The sequence below is a fragment of the Octopus sinensis genome, linkage group LG5, assembly GCF_006345805.1.
Source record: "Octopus sinensis linkage group LG5, ASM634580v1, whole genome shotgun sequence".
Classification (NCBI taxonomy): Eukaryota; Metazoa; Mollusca; class Cephalopoda; order Octopoda; family Octopodidae; genus Octopus; species Octopus sinensis.
The window spans coordinates 108,710,128-108,729,499 of record NC_043001.1 but is presented as its reverse complement, the minus strand read 5'-3'; the positions used below and the strand labels follow the sequence as shown (position 1 = coordinate 108,729,499).

The following is a 19,372-nucleotide window of genomic DNA, read 5'->3' as shown; positions in this document are numbered from 1 at the left end:
ATAAATTAATCATTATTTATTCCAATAGAGAGAACAACATCTTGTAAGTGATGCCGTACAGCTTCGTTAAGGATTTGGTAAATGTCTTTACAACCTTTAGTAGCTTGGTTGAGAACTTTCTTCAAGTTGTCTTCATGTAGACGAGAGTTCATCTCTAGCAGTACCACCTCCTCTGATTGAGGTAGAATGGCTGTGATCAGTTCAGGAATGCCAGACGACTCCTCCAGGTAGCTCATGTCTACCAGTGGGGTCTCATTAACGAAACCAGCTGAGCAGGCACAGACATAGTCCTTGATGGGAATGCCAGCATCAATGATAGCTAGGGTAGCTGCATTCACACATGCACAGTAATTACCACCATCTGATTGCAACACCTGAAGAAGAAAAAGAAAAGCAAAAATATCATCATCATCATCATCATCATCATTTAGCGTCCGTTTTCCATGCTAGCATGGGTTGGACGGTTTAACTGGGGTCTGTGAAGCCGGAAGGCTTCATCAGGCCCAGTCAGATTTGGCAGTGTTTCTACGGCTGGATGCCCTTCCTAACGCCAACCACTCCGCGAGTGTAGTGGGTGCTTTTTACGTGCCACCTGCACAGGTGCCAGACAGAGCTGGCATAACGGCCACAAACGGATGGTGCTTTTACGTGTCAGTACCAAATTGGAATAATAATTGCAGCTTTCTTCAAGCTGTCTTCATGTAAACGAGAGATCACCTCTAGCAGTACCACCTCCTCTGATTGAGGAAGAAATGGCTGTGATCAGTTCAGGAATGCCAGACGACTCCTCTAGAACAGCTCATATCTACCCCACATTCCTAGGATTCACCTGACTCATGTCAGCATGGAACACACACACATATGAATGTGTGTATCTCTCTCTATATAAACGGCAGTTTGTCTGTGCGTGTTTCTGTGTGTCTGTTTGCTTGTACCCTCACCCTGGCCACGGCTTTCAACCGATTCTGATGAAACTTGACACACACATAGCCCAATGTCATAATTCAAAACTAACGCAGCAAAAATTTTGAAAAGTTCCCCCAGTTCTGAAAAAAATCGATAAATTCGACATGGGGTCGAGAATCAGGAACACAAACCACAAACTGTGTAGGGGACGCAACTCCACCTTTTTTAACTATCAAAAAAAAATTTACCATCATTTTTTTCCATTTTTTGGCTATAACTCTCTAAAAATGCTTTATAGTTATTTCCCTTACAAACCTGAGCAACGCCGGGCGATACTGCTAGTATATATATATATATATATATATATATGACAGGTTTCATTCAGTTTCCATCTTCCAAATCCACTCACAAGGCTTTGGTCAGCCCGAGGCTATAAAGGAAGAAATTATCCAAGGTGTCATGCAGTGAGACTGAATCTGGAACCATGTGGTTTGGAATGGAAGCAAATTCTTACCTCAGTCACACCTGTGCCTAAATATATATATATATATATATATATATATATATATATACTCTTTTACTTGTTTCAGTCAGTTGACTGCGGCCATGCTGGAGCACTGCCTTTAGTCGAGCAACTCGACCCCGGGACTTATTCTTTGTAAGCCCAGTACTTATTCTATCGGTCTCTTTTGCCGAACCGCTAAGTGACGGGGACGTAAACACACCAGCATATATGGGCTTCTTTCAGTTTCCATGTACCATTTCCACGCACAAAGCTTTAGTTGGCTGGGTGCTATAATAGAAGACACTTGCCCAAGGTGACATGCAGGACTGAACCAAAGACCACTTCATTAAAAAGCAAATCATCATCATCATCATCATCATCATCATCTAACATCCGTTTTCCATGCTGGCATGGGTTGGATGGTTTGACAGGAGCTGGCAAGGACAGGGGCCATACCAGCTTGATGCCCTTTTTAATGCCAGCCACTATACACAGTGTACAGGGTACTTTTCAGATGGCACCAGCACCGGCGCTTTTTATGTGGCACCATCGCCAAGCACCTAACAAGACAAAATGGTCAATGGATTTTGTTAATTCACTACCTTTTAAAATAATAATAGTAATAACAACAACAGCCATAAAAAGAAAGGAAAACAGGACAGTACATATACAAGTTGTATATATACTGTGTATTTATGTGTCTATAGGAAAAGGGGACAATGTATGTATAAGATGTATATATAGGAAAAGAGGACTGTGTATATATATAAATAGGAAAAGAGGACTGTGTATATATAAGATGTGTATATAGGAAAAGTGGATTGTGTATATATAAGATGTATATATAGGAAAAGAGGACAGTACATATATAAGATGTATATATACTGTGTATTTGTGTGTCTATAGGAAAAGGGGACAATGTATATATAAGATGTATATATAGGAAAAGAGGACTGTGTATATATATAAATAGGAAAAGAGGACTGTGTATATATAAGATGTGTATATAGGAAAAGTGGATTGTGTATATATAAGATGTATATATAGGAAAAGAGGACAGTATATATATAAGATGTATATATACGAAAAGAGGACTGTGTATACATAAGATGTATATACAGGAAAAAATGGCTGTGTATATATAAGATGTGTCTATAGGAAAAGAGGACAGTGTATATATAAGATGTATATATAGGAAAAGTGGATTGTGTATATATAAGATGTGTATGTAGGAAAAGAGATTAGTGTATATATAAAATGTATATATAGAAAAAGTGGACTGTGTATATATAAGATGTATATATAGAAAAAGTGGACTGTGTATATATAAGATGCGTACATAGGAAAAGAGGAGTGTGTATATATAAGATTTATATATAGGAAAAGAGGTTAGTGTATATATAAAATGTATATATAGGAAAAGAGGCAGTGTATATATAAGATGTGTATATAGGAAAAGAGGACAGTGTATATATAAGATGCGTTTATAGGAAAAGAGAACTGTGTATATAAGATGTGTATATAGGAAAAGAGATTAGTGTATATAGGAAGAGGAGTGTGTATATATAAGATTTATATATAGGAAAAGAGGTTAGTGTATATATAAAATGTATATATAGGAAAAGAGAGCTGTGTATATATAAGGCATATATATACACGAAAAAAGGGATTGTGTATATATAGGAAAAGAGGAGTGTGTATATATAAGATGTGTATATAAGAAAAATGACTGTATATATGACTAAAATCGTGTTATAGTTTTCCTGAATTATCTCCCTTTGTCTGCTAAATATCAGTTTTTCCTCCTTTAATATTTCACTAAAACGGTTACAAGAAATTTCACTGTAAACACGTTTGCAGTAGGAAAATTCGCCCTAAGAAATTTCGTTTTAAAAATGACCTCATCACGATTTTGTTGAATGTTTGACATTGAATGAAGACTTGTTTATTTAATGCTGTCACAAAACCTATCATTCTCTTTTTTTTATTTAAAAATTTGCCAGTACAATACGTTTTGCTATTATCATCCACACAGTGAAATTTCCAGACAAGCAACGAAATATGCACCATGAAATGGCACAGCAGTCAATATAATCGACAGAAGTTTATTTTAATGCAATGCCCCAACATAGAAGTCTCCCAGTTACAGAGTAATCATAGAGTAAGAGAAAAACAAATACCTCAACATAGATGTCGATTTGTGACCGAGGATAAAATGAAGTCATAATGGCTGCATTGAACGTTTGCTGGAGGTAGAGGGTCATTTCTTGTGATTTGCGGTCACCACGAGGCCTGCGCTTCCTTTCGCCAGTGCTGAACGTTGCCATACTGTACTGACAGTTCACAAGGACTTTGTCGTGTTGAGCTTTGCTTTTGCTTCCACGGATCTGAAATATGAAATACCAATAATTATCGAAGACAAATACGGATTTTTTTTACATAACCTTTTATGTGTGTGTGTGTGTGTGTGTGTATAGTTGGCATTTACAAAAAAAAACATTACAAAAGACGAAGACAGGTGTGTAAACAAGGTGTTTTTTGATGACGACGGCGGCGACGACCATCATCCTCATCTTCTATTATTTATTATCATAAGGTCACTGCATGGAATCGAACTCGGAATCTTGGGGTTAGTAGCCCATGCTCTTAACCACTACGCCATATGCCCGTGGGCATAATAATAATAATAATAATAACATTGAAAAATACCTTAGGAATGAGAACCCAGGTTTGAAATTTCCCCAAGACACTTGAAGAAGGATGGAGGGTGTATCAGCCGAAACTTAACAACAAACAAGATGAGGACAAATATCCGTCAAATGTAAATAATGTACATAATTCCTCATCTCTTAAATATAGAACTGTAAATTCTATCTGTTCAATTTCAGTCTTAAATACAACCACTCAAAGAATAACTTATTGCATAACCCTGATTTTCAAATGAGGAAAAATGCATTTAAATAATTCATCCATGATGATCATCATCATCGTTTAACGTCCGTTTTCCATGCTGGCATGGGTTGGACAGTTTGACTGGGGATTGGCAAGTCAGGAGGCCGGACCAGGCTCCAGTCTGATCTGGCAGTGTTTCTACAACTAGATGCCCTTCCTAACACCAACCACTCCAAGAGTGTAGTGGGTGCTTTCTACATGCCACCGGCACAGGAGCCAGTCTGGCAGCACTGGCATCGGCCACTTTTGGATGGGGCTTTTTACATGCCACCAGCATAAGGAACCAGTCAGGCAGCACTGGCAACAACCCATGCATGCGTGGTGCTTATTGCGTGCCACCAGCACGGGAGCCAGTCAGGCAGCACTGGCATCGTCCACGACTACAATTTCCATTTGACTGTGATTTGATTTAGTTTTGATTTTGATTTACAAAACATTATTAGGAACAGGACTGCCAGGTGTAGGTACGAAGTTTGCTTCCAAAAAATAGGGTTTGGGGTTCACGCCCACTGTGTGGTACCTTGAACAAGTGTCTTCTGCTATATCTATGGACAGACTAAAACTTTGGGTGTCAATTCAGTAGATGGAAAGTAAGAAAGCTAAAAAATGAGAGAGAGAGAGAGAGTGTATGTGTTGACTTGATATTGCAAATAGTAGTGAACAAGTATTACAAACACTAAATATACACTGACAATAGGCTCCCTCAAAAGCTCAAGTGGATCATTAGAAGTAGTAGATAGCTTCTGTTACCTAGGAGACTGAGTTAGGAATGGGGGTGGGAGTTCTGAAAGTGTAGTTGCTAAGATAAGAACAGGCTAGGCGAAAATCAGAGAGCTTCTACCCTTGTTAGTAGCTAAGGGCTTCTACTTCAAAGTGAAAGGCAGACTGTATGATTCTTGTGTATACACAGCTATGTTACCTGGCAGTGAAACATGGACTTTGACTACAGAGGAGTTGTGAAGGCTTGAAAGAAATGAAGCTAAAATCAAATTCGCAAATTCGATAACTGGCACCCGTGCCAGTGGAGCACTAAGAGCACCATCCAAGCGTGATCGCTGCGAGAGCAGCTGACTGGCTTCCATGCCAGTGGCACATAAAAAGCACCATTCAAACGTGATCGTTACCAGCATCACCTTACTGGCACTTGTGTCGGTGGCACATGAAAAGCATTCGAGTGAAGTCGTTGCCAGTGCCACTGGACTGGCTCCTGTGCAGGTGGCACATCAAAAACACCACTTGAGCGTGGCCATTGCCAGTACCGCTTGACTGGCCCCCGTGCCAGTGGCACGTAAAAGCAATTAGAGCTGGGCACTTCTTCATTCAACTGTCCTCATCCATACGCATCACATGACCAAACCAGTGCAGTCTCCTCTCTCTTTCTCACAGCATCTTATGCCTCTTATACACAAGTGGAGCATCATCGTTTAACATCCGCTGTCTTTCTAGACCTTGGTCAAACCGTCCAACCCGTACCAGCATGGAAAGCAGGAGTTAAACGATGATGATATATGTGTGTGTGTGTGTATACATATATACGATGGGCTTTTTGGTCAAGCCGGAGCCATAGTAGAAGACACTTGCGCCAAGTATCGTACAATGGGACTGAACCTGAAACCACGTAGTTGGGACGCAAACTCCATACCAAGTACACTCTTTTACTTGCTTCAGTCCTTTGACTGTGGCCATGCTGGAGCACCGCCTTTAGTCGAGCAAATCGACCCCAGGACTTATTCCTTGTAAGCCTAGTACTTACTCTATCGGTCGCTTTTGCCGAACCGCTAAGTGACGGGGACGTAAACACACCAGCATCGGCTGTCAAGAGACGTTGGGGGACAAACACAAACATATATATATATAGGTCAAACTAAAGGGTCTGACCCAGGCAGAAAAACAAAAAGAAATAGTGTAATAGGTGTAAAACAACTTGCTCTAAACGAATATGACCAAAAAAATGCACGCTCGCTTTTTTTTTTTTCGTTTTTGTGCCCGGGTCAGACGCTTTCGGAAATTCACGATGTGGAGTCCTCTCCTCAACCCTCCTTTCGCGAGAGCGCATTTTTTTTTTTTTTTGTCATATTCGATTAGAGTAAGTTGTTTTACACCTATTACACTATTTTTTTTATACAATGGGCTTCTTTCAGTTTCCGTCTAACAAATCCACTCACAAGGCTTTGGTCGGTTCGAGGCTATAGTAGAAGACACTTGCCCAGGGTGCCACGCAGTGGGACTGAACCTGGAACCATGTGGTTCGTAAGCAAGCTCCTTACCACACAGCGAAGTTATTTAATTTTTTAATAAGAACAGTAACTGACGGTGAGACTCGGCATTTGTTTTCACTGGGACTTTCTCCTGGCGTTTTCACTTTTCACTTCAACAGAAAACCTCATTCGGTACTACTTAAATAAAGAGGTCCCGACGCATCTACGTAACCCTAGCGCTAACCAACCTTAAAACTAACCCTAACCAGTGCATATCGTTACGCAGATGCATCGGGACCTCTGTATTTAAGTAGTACCCCTTATTCTTGTACAGCATCGTTCAACAAAATCTTTCCCCTTTCATTACCAACACGGCTGAAACCGGCTCTGGCTCTGAGTACAAATGTCTTGTTTTCATAAGTTTTGAATTAAAATCTTCCACCAAGCCTTAGTCACGATTTATGTTCCTAACTCCAGCTTAATGACAACTAAGTTATTTTACTAAATTCTTTGTTATATTTAAAATTAATTGAAAGAAACACTGAGCACCTCAAAATAAATATGGTAACAGAAGGGTTAAAGCTATTCGATAAGTTTATTAACAGAAAATACTCTGGCCATGTTTCATGCTTCGATAATTAAGAGTGGTGCGCGTGGTGAAAATGCGGTCGAAGTTGAATAAGCTATTTATCCTCCCGCGGCGATAAAATACATACCAGTAAAATACTGAGGTCGATCTAATTGACCACCATCCTCCAAATATATTTATGTCTTTATGTGAGATATCTATATCTAACGGTTATAGATATCTCATAAGATCGACTTTCTGGACACCGATGGTCAGGAATGTCTAATCCGCACGAATTTACGAGTAAAAACTACAAATCATTAATGCGGCCAGATTAATTTTACTGATACCATGCATAGTACAGAACTAATAAACTCGATACTAATGTAAAGTTACATGTATTACATTTAATTACTGAAGTAAATTAAATATTTGTTTAATTCAGGTGTTGACACGTGAGTTTTGAAAAAAAAAGAGTCCGTCTTACCTCATGAGGTCCATAGACAGCAGCCAAGACTTTTGTGTTACCCATTTCCAAATAAGCTGAACCATCAGCCTGTCCGAACACGCCGAGACGACACTGGATTTTCCGTAATTCATGAGGTCTTCGTCCATCAACACGAAATCCTTGATCCGACAATAATTCTAATCCCGCCATTGTTTTGTCGTTTCCGGTGTTATGTTATTTTTGTTCCTGATAACAAAAACATCCAAAGAATTTTTTGTTTTTTTGTTTTTTTTCACCATTTATCTATTGACATTGAGTTTGTGAAAATTACTTCTAAATCTTCGTATAATCAAATATGATAAATACAGAAACAAAAACATAAGAATTCATGCGTGTTGATTTTAGATCTTTATTATAAACTAAAAACGTTTAAAATCAGATAATCGTTTTTTTCAGTTTACTACTGGTTTTTCAGATTATTATATGATATAAGCGAATATATGAGGAAACTTCGATAAACATAAATATCAGTAAAATAATCTTGTAAATACACTCTTAACAAATTAAGAGTTTTTAAACTGAAAAAAAAAAATACTACAAATTTTGTGTTTAGATTGGTCAAGGGAGATAATGACTGATCTCATACATACATGCATGCATACAGACATATATACATACACACACACACACATACATACATACATACGTACATACGTACATACATACATACATACATACATACATACATACATACACGTCTAAGAATTTATATGCTAGAAAAAAGATGCACAGTCGTATATTTATCAATCGAGAAGGTATATTAATCAAAATATCCGATATTATAGCTCCATTACAGACTATATTTGAAATCGATTTCGCATTATGTTCTAAAATCGGATGTTAGATAACAAGACGGTTTTCTCTGAAGAGTGTGCCTTATTACTCAACCAAGCTGTTATCTAGCATCCGGTTTTAGTATATAGGGCGAAACCGATTGGTAAGTTCGATTGTAATAAATCCATAAAACTGTACATCTTGATTGATGTGCAGAGTATTTCAACTGATCAACGTGTAAACTCCGTAATGTCCTTTGCCCTGAGGATATTACACTCAAAATCTTCAAAATGTAAACTTATATGTTATATTTTCGTTGTTATCTTGCATTTTTACACGGACTTTTCAAACGGAGAAAACCCTTTTGTAACTTTCGTCCTGTATTTTGTCCCTACATGTTTTATTTGATTTTTGTTAGCCCTTGTGGCCAATAAACGAATTTATTATTATTATATATTTTGTAATTTGTATCGGGTGTGAACTGAAACAATTATAGGCAATGTTGATTAATAAGTTAATTTATATCCATTAAATCTCTCCATTTTCTTACTTAATAATAATATTTGATATTTTTATATTTCATTTGAAGAAATATCGCTTCAAAATATAAATATATTAAACCAGTATAACTTGGATAAAACTATCCCTATAAAAGGTTTAAATATCCTCATAGTGACTAATTATACATAGATGTGTGTGTGTGTGTGTGTGTCGAAACTGGGTATTAATATTTTGGGGTCGATAACTGATGAAGGATTAGGAGTCTGGTGTCTGTCCTACGTGTACGTTTTGTAGAATTTAATCCATTTTCATTAATGGAATAACTGAACGCCACGCATCCCAAATTTTGTTAACAGTATATATATATATATATATATATATATATATATATATATATATATATATTGATAAAACGGTAAGATAACAAAAGAAAGAAAGAGACCTCAATATTATGTAAATAGAGGAAATTTATCTATACAATATGTTACATTACTCGGTAGTCAAGATAAAACTCTGAGTTTCAGATGCCGAAGTGGAAATCCACAACACCATCTCTTCGGTTATCTGGCTATTTGAAAACGTTATGAAAAAATACCGTTAAAAATGAAGGGAAATTACTCTGTTATAACTCTGCTTTGCCTGCGTACTTATACATCGCTCGCATTTTTCGTCATAAAAATTATATAAAAATGCATAAAAATATATAAAAATATATAAAATCTTCTTGGGACATAACACAGAAAGCATGTTCTATCCGTTTTCTTTAGGGGACCAAAAACGTAACAGAAATTTAGTCACATGTGGGCATGATCCGAAAAGCTCTGTCCTTGTATTTAGACATGTGGTAGGGTCTAAGCTGCTTTTCCAGATAAGCCATCTCTCCATGTCGCATAAACCGCACCTTCCGCTGCCGTTAGTATAGGGCTTACATCTGGCCAAAATCTTCCATTGTATGTTATAATCGACACCTTTATCTCTTAAAGACCAAATATGATTGGATAATTGTGTCGCTTTTCTTTTGTTCCAGTGCCTAAAGCTCAAAGTGTGGTTATTGAACCTGGCCTTGAAATTACCCTCTGTCAGGCCCACGTATTTCTTCGTCGAAACGGTGTCTTTAGTGGTTATAGAGTTTACAGTAGCTTCATATATGATAGTCTTGGACATGCAAGCTCCATTTAGCGGGCACAATTCTTTATTCCTGCATGAACAGCTGTTTTCTTCTTGTGTTTTTTGTATGTTATGATTGATTATGTTTTTAAAATTGGTAGTTGAACTAAAACTAATTTTTAAATTGTGTCTATTGAAGAGTTTCCTATAAGCATGGTTAACTGGAAAATGTCTATCTATCAGTGCTAGGAAATATTTACCTATATTGAAGGCCACCTCGGGTGAGTAAGGGGGCGAGCGATGTATAAGTATGCAGGCAAAGCAGAGTTATAACAGGGTAATTTCCCTTCATTTTTAACGGTATTTTTTCATAACGTTTTCAAATAGCCAGATAACCGAAGAGATGGTGTTGTGGATTTCCACTTCGGCATCTGAAACTCAGAGTTTTATCTTGACTACCGAGTAATGTAACATATTGTATATATATATATATATATATATATATATTATATATATATATATATATATATATATATATATATATATATATACAAATTGAGATAGGGGTTGTAAATGCCACCCTCCATGGGATAACATATATCCAATATACTGCTAGTGAAGTACATAAATGTTAATGATTGCGATGCAATCAATTCATTTACTGTATTATATGGGCAAAGGTAAAATGATTTACCACAAATTACTAATACAAGATAAGAAAATGGAGAAATACATCTAAAAGAGTAATGTTGTATAATAAGTAGAATATATTCTACTTATTATACAACATTACTCTTTTATGTACACTTTTTTATGTACATTCCTTTATGTACACTGATTTGTTCTGCTTTTTATATTTAACCCTACAGTCTCTTATGTGGTGGTCTAATAAAGTATGTGATTGAGTATTATCTGGTAATTGATATTTGATTTAGATGTATTTCTCCATTTTCTTATCTTGTATATATATACATATATATATATATAATATATATATATATATATATATATATATATATATAATATATATATATAATATATATATATATATATATATATATATATATATATATATATATATATGGCCGCGTGTGTACCGTTGGCGATTTTTTTCCTCTGTCTTCCTTTCTCTGGATCTTTCCTTCTCCTATGTTTCCGACGAAGAGCTCCGTTCGAAACGTTAAACCCTCTTTCTTCCCTTCCTTCCTGAGCGTCCAATAATACTATATTTATTCCACGTCCTCGCGTTGTTGTGTTTTCATGTTTGGATTAACTATATATATTTTTGTTTTGTGCTTTCATGTTTGGATTAACTATATATATATATATATAGTGATGTGTAGTGTAGTGGCTAGCGATCTATCATTCGCCATGATAGATCGCTAGCCACTACACATTCTTTATTTTCTCTCCTTGTTTCTTTCTGTGGAAGAGCGTAGGCTCGAAACGTTGAAAACTTTTTCACTTCCCGAGCGTTCTCTGTCGCTAACTTGTTTTTTCCTTTTTTTTAATTTTTATTTCTAATATGCGACTTCTTGTGCAGGTGAAGCTTCATACGAATGGAAATTTCTTATCACGTTTCCAGTTTTCATAACTTTGCTTTACATCGATTTTTCTTCTCATGGCACCCAAAATTTAAATCCAGCTATTATTACTGCAAACTTATCTAGTCTTTTTTTTTCATTTTACGTAGACTCAAATACCTATTAATTGTAAACTCCAAGTTGTAGTTATTCTCTTAATTGATCTTTAACTTTCGCCCTTTTCGTTTTACATAAAAAAATAACTGGATTAGTCGAGTCACCTTTTATTAACTAATACGTAAGAAAACTGGGGAAAAGGAAGGCATTATACAGGGCGTCCACAAAATCTGGGTACATGGAGTAAATAAAATCAAAACATAAACAATTAAATATAAGAAATAATAATTTCTTAAAGTATGTGTTAATCCCCATGTACCCAAACTTTGTGGACACCCTGTATTTCAAATAAAACATTATTTCAACGTATTAAGAAAGGCGGGAAAAATAGGTAAACGGAATAATATTTAAAGAGCACTGAATTTCGGCTCTGACCGCCATCCGTGACGTCACATCTGTAACCGGTGTCTATCGGTGTTATTACATTCGTTGATCCTTCCTTTTCCAAAGATCCTTTCACAACTTACAATGTAACAACGGTGAGACCAAGTCACATTTAATTACATTTTATTACATCCACGCTCCTTTAATCCTTTTAATTTTAACTGTGGATTTTAAAACGTGTTGAAATATGTTGTCCTTTAAATAATTCCTTGTTTGTTGAATGTAATTCCTCTCTCACGCACACACTTCTCTCTTTATGTGTGTGTGTGTGTGTGTATATATATATATATATATATATATATATATATATATATTGCTTTTTCTTTTGTCTTGCTCGATTACGATTTAGTTGTTTTGCTAAATTTTTCTTGAGAACATTTCTTAGTGGTAAGACCATAGCGGATCTATTTCTAGCATAAGGGTGTCCACATAGAGGTTTCCCTCTAATATGTATATGTATATATATATATATGATGTGTGCGAGAGTGAGAGTACCGTACATGTGTTTATTGTTCCATCGATCGGAGTCGATCTATAATAATTTTACTCAAATATAAACTGTTTTTATTTGCGTTGTGTGTTTATGAGTTTTGGGCAAACAATAGATTCGAAAGACGATCAGGTGTTTTCTGTTGACCCTTGTCTTTTCTCCAACTTTATGCTACCACTCTGATCGTTCCGTGCTCCTTGCTCCTTTTAAAGCCAAATCCTTAATTAATCGCAGAGGCGAATTAGTCTGAGGTTAACTTGAATACTTCAGCTGTTAGGAATTGAAATCTAATGTCAAACAATTGCACACACACCCATATATACTAACATCCTTATCTAAACTCTTCATTTATACTATTTATACTATAATAGTCGGTAGAGAAAATAAAAAGAGCACAAAGTAAAAAGTAAAAAAAAAAAAAAAAAAAAACTTCGATAATCAATAATAAATAAAACTAGATTAACTAGATTAAGTTGCTTGTTTCGGTCCCCGACACCGATTTTCAATTATTACAGTTAAACACACGGTTACAAGAGCATGGATGGCTGACAGGAAGAACTTGACAACTATTTTTTTTCCTATCGTAGTTTCATTATATTTCACAGCATATCACTGTTCTCTAAACACTGAAATAAGCTAAGCCAGGAGCTTCTATTTAGTTGGTCGATCTGCTAAAACAGATAGCCGAATCTCCCCCCCCAAAAAAACTCATTCTACAATCGAGTAGGAAATTGAAAGTCTTGATTACTATAACCTTTAATTAGCGAAGTTTTAGAATCATTATCGTTTATGACCCGATCTTTAGTTTTCGTAATTTTTTAGTATTTCTGTTACACGCACACACACACATGGATAGCCAAATTGGTAGAATTGAATGCAGTATCTTGTATTTCTTTCTCTGTTCCGAGTTCAAATCCACCCAACTCGGATTTTCGTTTACTTCTGAGGTCGGTAAAATTGGCGTTCATTAAATTTACTAAAATCTCACCAGAAATCGGTAGTTTTTGTTGTTTAGCTTACAAGTCAACTCCGATCGAGTAGACCAATGTTTAATCAAACCATTCCATTCATGACCACCCCATAGTTTTCCTATGCGCAAGGACCACATTATCCAAAGTGTCCTTTTTAAAACGGGAGAATGAGATTAGAGGGAGATTTGACTGCTGTTTCTAGCAGCTCGCATAGCTACGTAGAAGTCCCCCGGTTGGCTCACGCGAAGGTGGTGTGTCCCAGCAGGGGTCGTAGTCCAATGACAAAAAAAAAAGACGTTTTATTTATGGTTTTATTGGATTTGAGGTGATTTACCATCTATTTCTAGTAGGTCGAGCACCACGCAGAGCCCTCCCCGTTGGCTTGTTTTCTGTTTTGAAACTGTTGAACTGAAATTAGTTTCCATGCAGTCTATTTATTGTTGTTTATCTTTTTATCTTTGTTTATCCGTCTCTTTACCTCGTTTCTCTAACTTTCTTTCCCTTTCCTGCTCTTTGGATCTCTTCGATTTTATTTAAATATTTATCCCTTATTTTCTTTTGATCTGCTCATTTATTACACATCTATTTATTGATCTGTTTAATATTCATCCATTCGATCAGTGTTTTTCTCACTCTGTCCATTTTTTAAAACTTTCTCTTTTAGTCTTGCCCTCTCTCTCTCTCCTTCTCTCTCTCTCTTTCATCTCTCTTTTTAATCGTCTTCTGTCATTCATACGTGTTCTTGGTTTCTCTCGTCTTTCTGGTTCTATATCTATTCTGTAATAAAGTTAAAGGCAGTCCTTCGGTATTGGTACACGCTGTCGTTCATCCATACAACCTTCCCAAAAGACAGATGAAGAGGCCAGGCAGAAAATAAAGTGAATGACGTGTCTCCACATACCGACACTCTTCAGACCAATGTCGAGAGATCGACAAGTTAAATGAATAATGTTTTCTTAAAACAACCCGAAACAAGACAGTGATAAATGCTGTGCTATTTTCTCTCGTGTAATTTGAATAGTGACTGATAGAATGAACCCCCACCGCCTTTGAAAAAAGTATGTCACCAGTTATAATCAGGGGTGGGCTTAAAGAGAGGGTGCTGAGGGGCACGTGCCCCCGCCTCCAGAAAAGATGTGCGCCCTTTTGAATAATGTTATTTGGCCCTTTTCTCCTGGAAATGGATTCCATTTTGACCTTGTGCCCTTCTTTCGAAAAATTCTTGGGACCGCACCTGATAACTATCTGTCAACCATTGTAAGCATGGAAAACTATCTATGTATGGGAATATTGAGGACATGACAACTTCTTTAGTGTTGGTGCCATGAGAATAGGCAGTTAGTGTATTCTGTAAAGTGGTTGGCAATAGGAAGGGCATCCAGCTGTAGAAACCAGCCCAAAATGAAATGTATAAGAAATTGTGTGACCTTCAAACCAATCAGTAAATCTGAATAAGGATTGACTCCGGTAGTGATGACTTGTCAAACCTCTATGACAGCATGGAAAACTGATATCAAATGATGACGGCATTGGTTATAATTTCATGTCTTGCTCCAGTAATTTGATATTTCTATAATTCTATTTAAGGCATCTCCTTGTAACAGCAAACCATAATGCTGCTAAACCAGTTATTGGACTTGGCACCTTCTTGTATAACCTGAACAAATATACAGCTGGCTAAGTTGTATCCTCCTATGCCAGATATTTGAAGCATCTCAGTGGTAATTCCTGATGAACCAGGGGCTTTCCCTAACTTCATATCCTTAATTGCCTTATCTATCCTGCTGCTCTCAACTAGGATAACTGGTCCCTCTGTTGGATTCACATTTGGAAGAGTCTTTTTCTCTCATGCACTCTCCACATTTCATAACTTTATGTAGTAGCACTTTGTAACAGGACGTAAGGTCTGTAACACTGGATGGGTGCAGCTCTCATCCTTTACATTAAAATATTAATCAAAGGAAAGAGTCAAGACTTCCGAATAACTTCAACGGCATAAATATTTTATTTTCTGGATTCGCAATATAAATATATTCTTCTGGGCAAATCGGCAGCCTAGGAGCTCGTCCAAGTAGTCAAGTGGAGTGAGCCAAATCCTATCCGTTCTAGCATAGCGTAGCAACGCCACGAGGTGCAGCTTGAGAGAGCTGCTAAAACGCGTTCGAGAGACCGATACGAGGGAAATTTTGCTGCTGCTAGTTTTCTGTGCATGCGCATGAGGGAACTTCCGGCAGGCCTCCCAGAAGAATCCAACACTGCTCATGCATACAGGATGGCATCACTACAACTTCATTGTCTCTTTCTTTTCAGAATCACTAAATGCCACCATACCATTATCCATCCATACACACTTCTTTCGAAATCTCAATTCTCTCTGATACAATGTCTTGTAATCTGGAACACCTCAGTCCTCTAGTCCTCATGCTGTAAGACATTGGTAAACCTCTACCTTTCTGCTTTTCACACTTGCTAAATAACCCTGTTACCTAGCTTCCCTCCTAACTACCTGACATAATTCATTGCTGACTCCATTTTCCCAGTCTTTTGAAGACTCTCTTTTTGTTTTGATGGCCCTTTCTACTGCACTGTCCCACCACCATGTCATCCTGAGTTGAGCTGTAACTTTGCCGTGGCCACAGATTTGGGCTGTAGCTCTCAGCAGGTTGTCTCTTAAAAAGTCTTCTAGTTGTCCTCTATGCTATATGACAGGATCTCCTTTTCCATCATCCAGTACTTCAACTTGTATTTCTCTGAATTTCTAACTATTTAAGGGATCTTTAAGCCTTCATCTCTTCCTTTTTGAAACTGGTTGTGTCTGAGTCCTTAGGTCTGAAGTTACTAACTACTAACCAATGTTGAGTTGTACATTCTTCACCAGGGAAGGACTTTGCATTCTCAAGCACCTGCCTATTCTGTTTTCTGGTGAGATTGTAATCAATTTGGCTTGCGTGTCCACCAGATTGATTGCTGATTAATGAATGGGAGAAAGAGAGCCTACCAAATGTTGATCCAACTGAGGGACCAGCTATTCAAATTGACAGTACCTTGGTAGATAAGGCAATTAAGGCTATGAAGACAGAGACAGTCCCCAACCTATGAGGAATCACCTCCGAGATGCTTAAAGTATCTGGTGGTGTAGGCTGTGGTCTAGTTACCTGTATAATTAACCAGGTGATACACAAAGGAGACATACCCTATGACTTGTGTAGCTGACTATAGTCAACTGCTACAAAGGTAGAGGTGACGCCTTAGATAGAAATAATTACAGAGGTATCAAACAGTTGGATCAAGTGATGAAAGTCATGGAGAGGGTCACAGCCCAACTAATTAGGGAGAGAGTTAGTTTAGATGAGATGCAGTTTGAGATTGTGCCAGGGAGAAGCACCACTGATGTTTTATATTTCTGAAATAAATGTCACTGCTGTATTATTTAACCCTTTAGTGTTTAAACTGGCCAAATCCGGCCCAATATATTCAACATATTTTATATTCAAACTGGCCATATCTAGCCTCTCACACCTAACCTACATTGGCATTCTAAAAATAAACAATCACATCATTGAAACCTCAAAGCTATAAGGTAATGCATGATTAATTCAAAACAATTTAAATAAAAAAGCATTACATTTAACAGAGTAATCTGAACACTAAAGGGTTAAGACTAATCTTAGTTTAACAATCTTATCACATACTCTGACTGCATTGATCATCTTATCAATCCATTTTTCTTCCAAAAGTATACCTATGCTGCGAACTCAGAAGAACTTATATCTTCTATGTTCCTTGCTCATGAGCAGTCTAGCTGAGGCTCTCCTCCCTTGTACCTCTCTTGCACATATCTACATCCCTTTGCTCTAGCAATTCAACAATCTCGCCAGACCGACTTTCCATTTTGCTGATATTGGTTGTGGTGTCTGTAAGTTTGTGGACTTGAGAAGAGCGAGAGTCTCTCTCTCTCTCTCTCTCTCTCTCTCTCTCTCTCTCTCTCTCTCTCTCTCTCTCTCTCTCTCTCTCTCTCTCTCCCCACACATGCATAGAGCATCAGGGAGGGTATCCAGCTGTGGAAACCATACCAAAGCTGACACTGGAGTTTGGCACAGTCCTGCAGCTTGTTGGATCCTGTCAAATCATCCAACCCATATGCCATCATGGAAAACAATGATTATATCTATATGTGACCACGAGCATGGCCATTGCCAGTACCGCCTGACAGGCCCTCATGCCGGTGGCACGTAAAAGCACCCACTACACTTTCTCTGTCTTCCCTTCCTTGGACCTTTCCTTTTTCTATGTTTCTGACGAAGAGCTCCGCTCAAAACGTTAAATCCTCCTTCTTTCTTTCCTTTCCTGAGCGTCCAATGACACTAGACTTGTTCCACGTCCTCACGTTGTTGTGTTTTCTCTTTGTTCATGTTCGGATTAACTATATATATATATATATATATATTGCATGCATAGCTATAATAAATTCCAATTTTTCCTTTCTGTCTTGGCAATTTCACATTGATAACATAGAAGAAAACTGTACCCCAAAGACTAGCTTTTACTTTCAAAGCCTATAAATCCTTCAGGTCCTGGACACCTGCTGTCTCTCTGGAAAGTTCATATGAGAACCACAATGGTGTCACTAATATTTCTACTCATCCAAACATTGTGATCAAAAGGAAAGAAAAAAAAAACTTGCTGATTAGCATGAGGTTACTCATGAAGACTGTGCTGTCTCCCTTCTTTTTTTTGTTTTGTTATTATTATCACCACTATGGTGGCCTGTACACTTTCAATCTAGCCCTTTTCATATTCCCTCTGTTCAGGCACCCTAGACCTACTTGTCTTCTTTTTTCATCATTCACATTTAACCCTTTTCCAGAACATTGACCCTCTGGAATTAAAGGTTTGTAGGTACATGGCACTTCTGTATGTAAACACAATATATTATGAAGTATACTAAATCTTTTTATAAGTTATTATAATGTTCTACTGCGTCAGCAGTGCTTGTTACATTATATTTAAGGTTGTTTGTGCCAGTGGCATGTGAAAAAACATTCGAGCAAGGTCGTTGCCAGTGCCACTGGACTGGCTCCTGTGGAGGTGGCACGTAAAAAACACCATTCGAGCATGGCCATTGCCAGTACCGCCTGACAGGCCCTCATGCCGGTGGCACGTAAAAGCACCCACTACACTTTCGGAGTGGTTGGCGTTAGGAAGGGCATCCAGCTGTAGAAACTCTGCCAGATCAGATTGGAGCCTCGTGCAGACATCTGGTTTGCCGGTCCTCAGTCAAATCATCCAACCCATGCTAGCATGGAAAACAGATGTTAAACGATGATGATGAGGATGATTCTACAGATATTCTATAGACACTGAGCCAGCACTGATTTTGGCTACAACGTTTCGTATTGAGACATCAGATGTAAACAAGTAATGAGATCAGAAATGAAAGTGGAATTATCTTGCCGCTAATGTCTTGCCTACAGTTGTCAATTTGCAGTTGATATCAACCCGGCTGAAACTACCTCTAGCTCCCTTGTACTAATGTCTTGTTTTCATAAGTTTTGAATTAAAATCTTCCACCAAACCTTAGTCATAATTAATGCTCCTAACACTAGCTTAATGATAACTAAGTTATTTTGCTAAATTCTTTGTTATATTTAAAATTAATTGAAAGAAACACAGAGCATCTTAACAGAAATATGGTCACAAAAGGGTTAAAATATATGATAGAGAAACAATTCTTAACCCTTTCTATACCAACCTGACCAAAACTGCCTCTGGCTCTGAGTACAAATGTCTTGTTTCCGTAAGTTTTGA

At 37.4% G+C, this 19,372-nt stretch overlaps 2 protein-coding genes across 2 annotated transcripts in view; one reads left to right on the top strand and one right to left on the bottom strand.

Moving 5' to 3' along the window:
- Positions 1-7,833, bottom strand: LOC115212008 (exosome complex component RRP41). The gene is made up of 3 exons (XM_029780797.2): positions 7,617-7,833; positions 3,592-3,798; positions 1-374 (listed from the first exon to the last, which is right to left on the bottom strand). The coding sequence occupies exons 1-3, from the start codon at positions 7,785-7,787 to the stop codon at positions 6-8; spliced, it is 747 nt and encodes a 248-aa protein (XP_029636657.1). The 5' UTR covers positions 7,788-7,833; the 3' UTR covers positions 1-5.
- Positions 7,834-12,064: 4,231 nt separating this feature from the next.
- LOC115212301 (uncharacterized protein C7orf26 homolog) overlaps positions 12,065-19,372 on the top strand; it is a 24,228-nt gene continuing 16,920 nt past the window's right edge. The window contains exon 1 of the mRNA XM_029781149.2: positions 12,065-12,198. The gene's annotated coding sequence lies outside the window, so the exon portion shown is untranslated. The remainder of the gene's footprint in view (positions 12,199-19,372) is intronic.

What these genes read in the sequence shown, in the direction of transcription:
- LOC115212008 (XM_029780797.2), bottom strand. Translation starts at nt 7,787, where the DNA reads ATGGCGGGATTAGAATTATTGTCGGATCAAGGATTTCGTGTTGATGGA. An exon ending in CTGTCTATGGACCTCATGAG is followed by an intron (nt 3,799 to 7,616) that starts GTAAGACGGACT and finishes TTCATATTTCAG; the next exon opens with ATCCGTGGAAGCAAAAGCAA. An exon ending in AAATCGACATCTATGTTGAG is followed by an intron (nt 375 to 3,591) that starts GTATTTGTTTTT and finishes TTTCTTCTTCAG; the next exon opens with GTGTTGCAATCAGATGGTGG.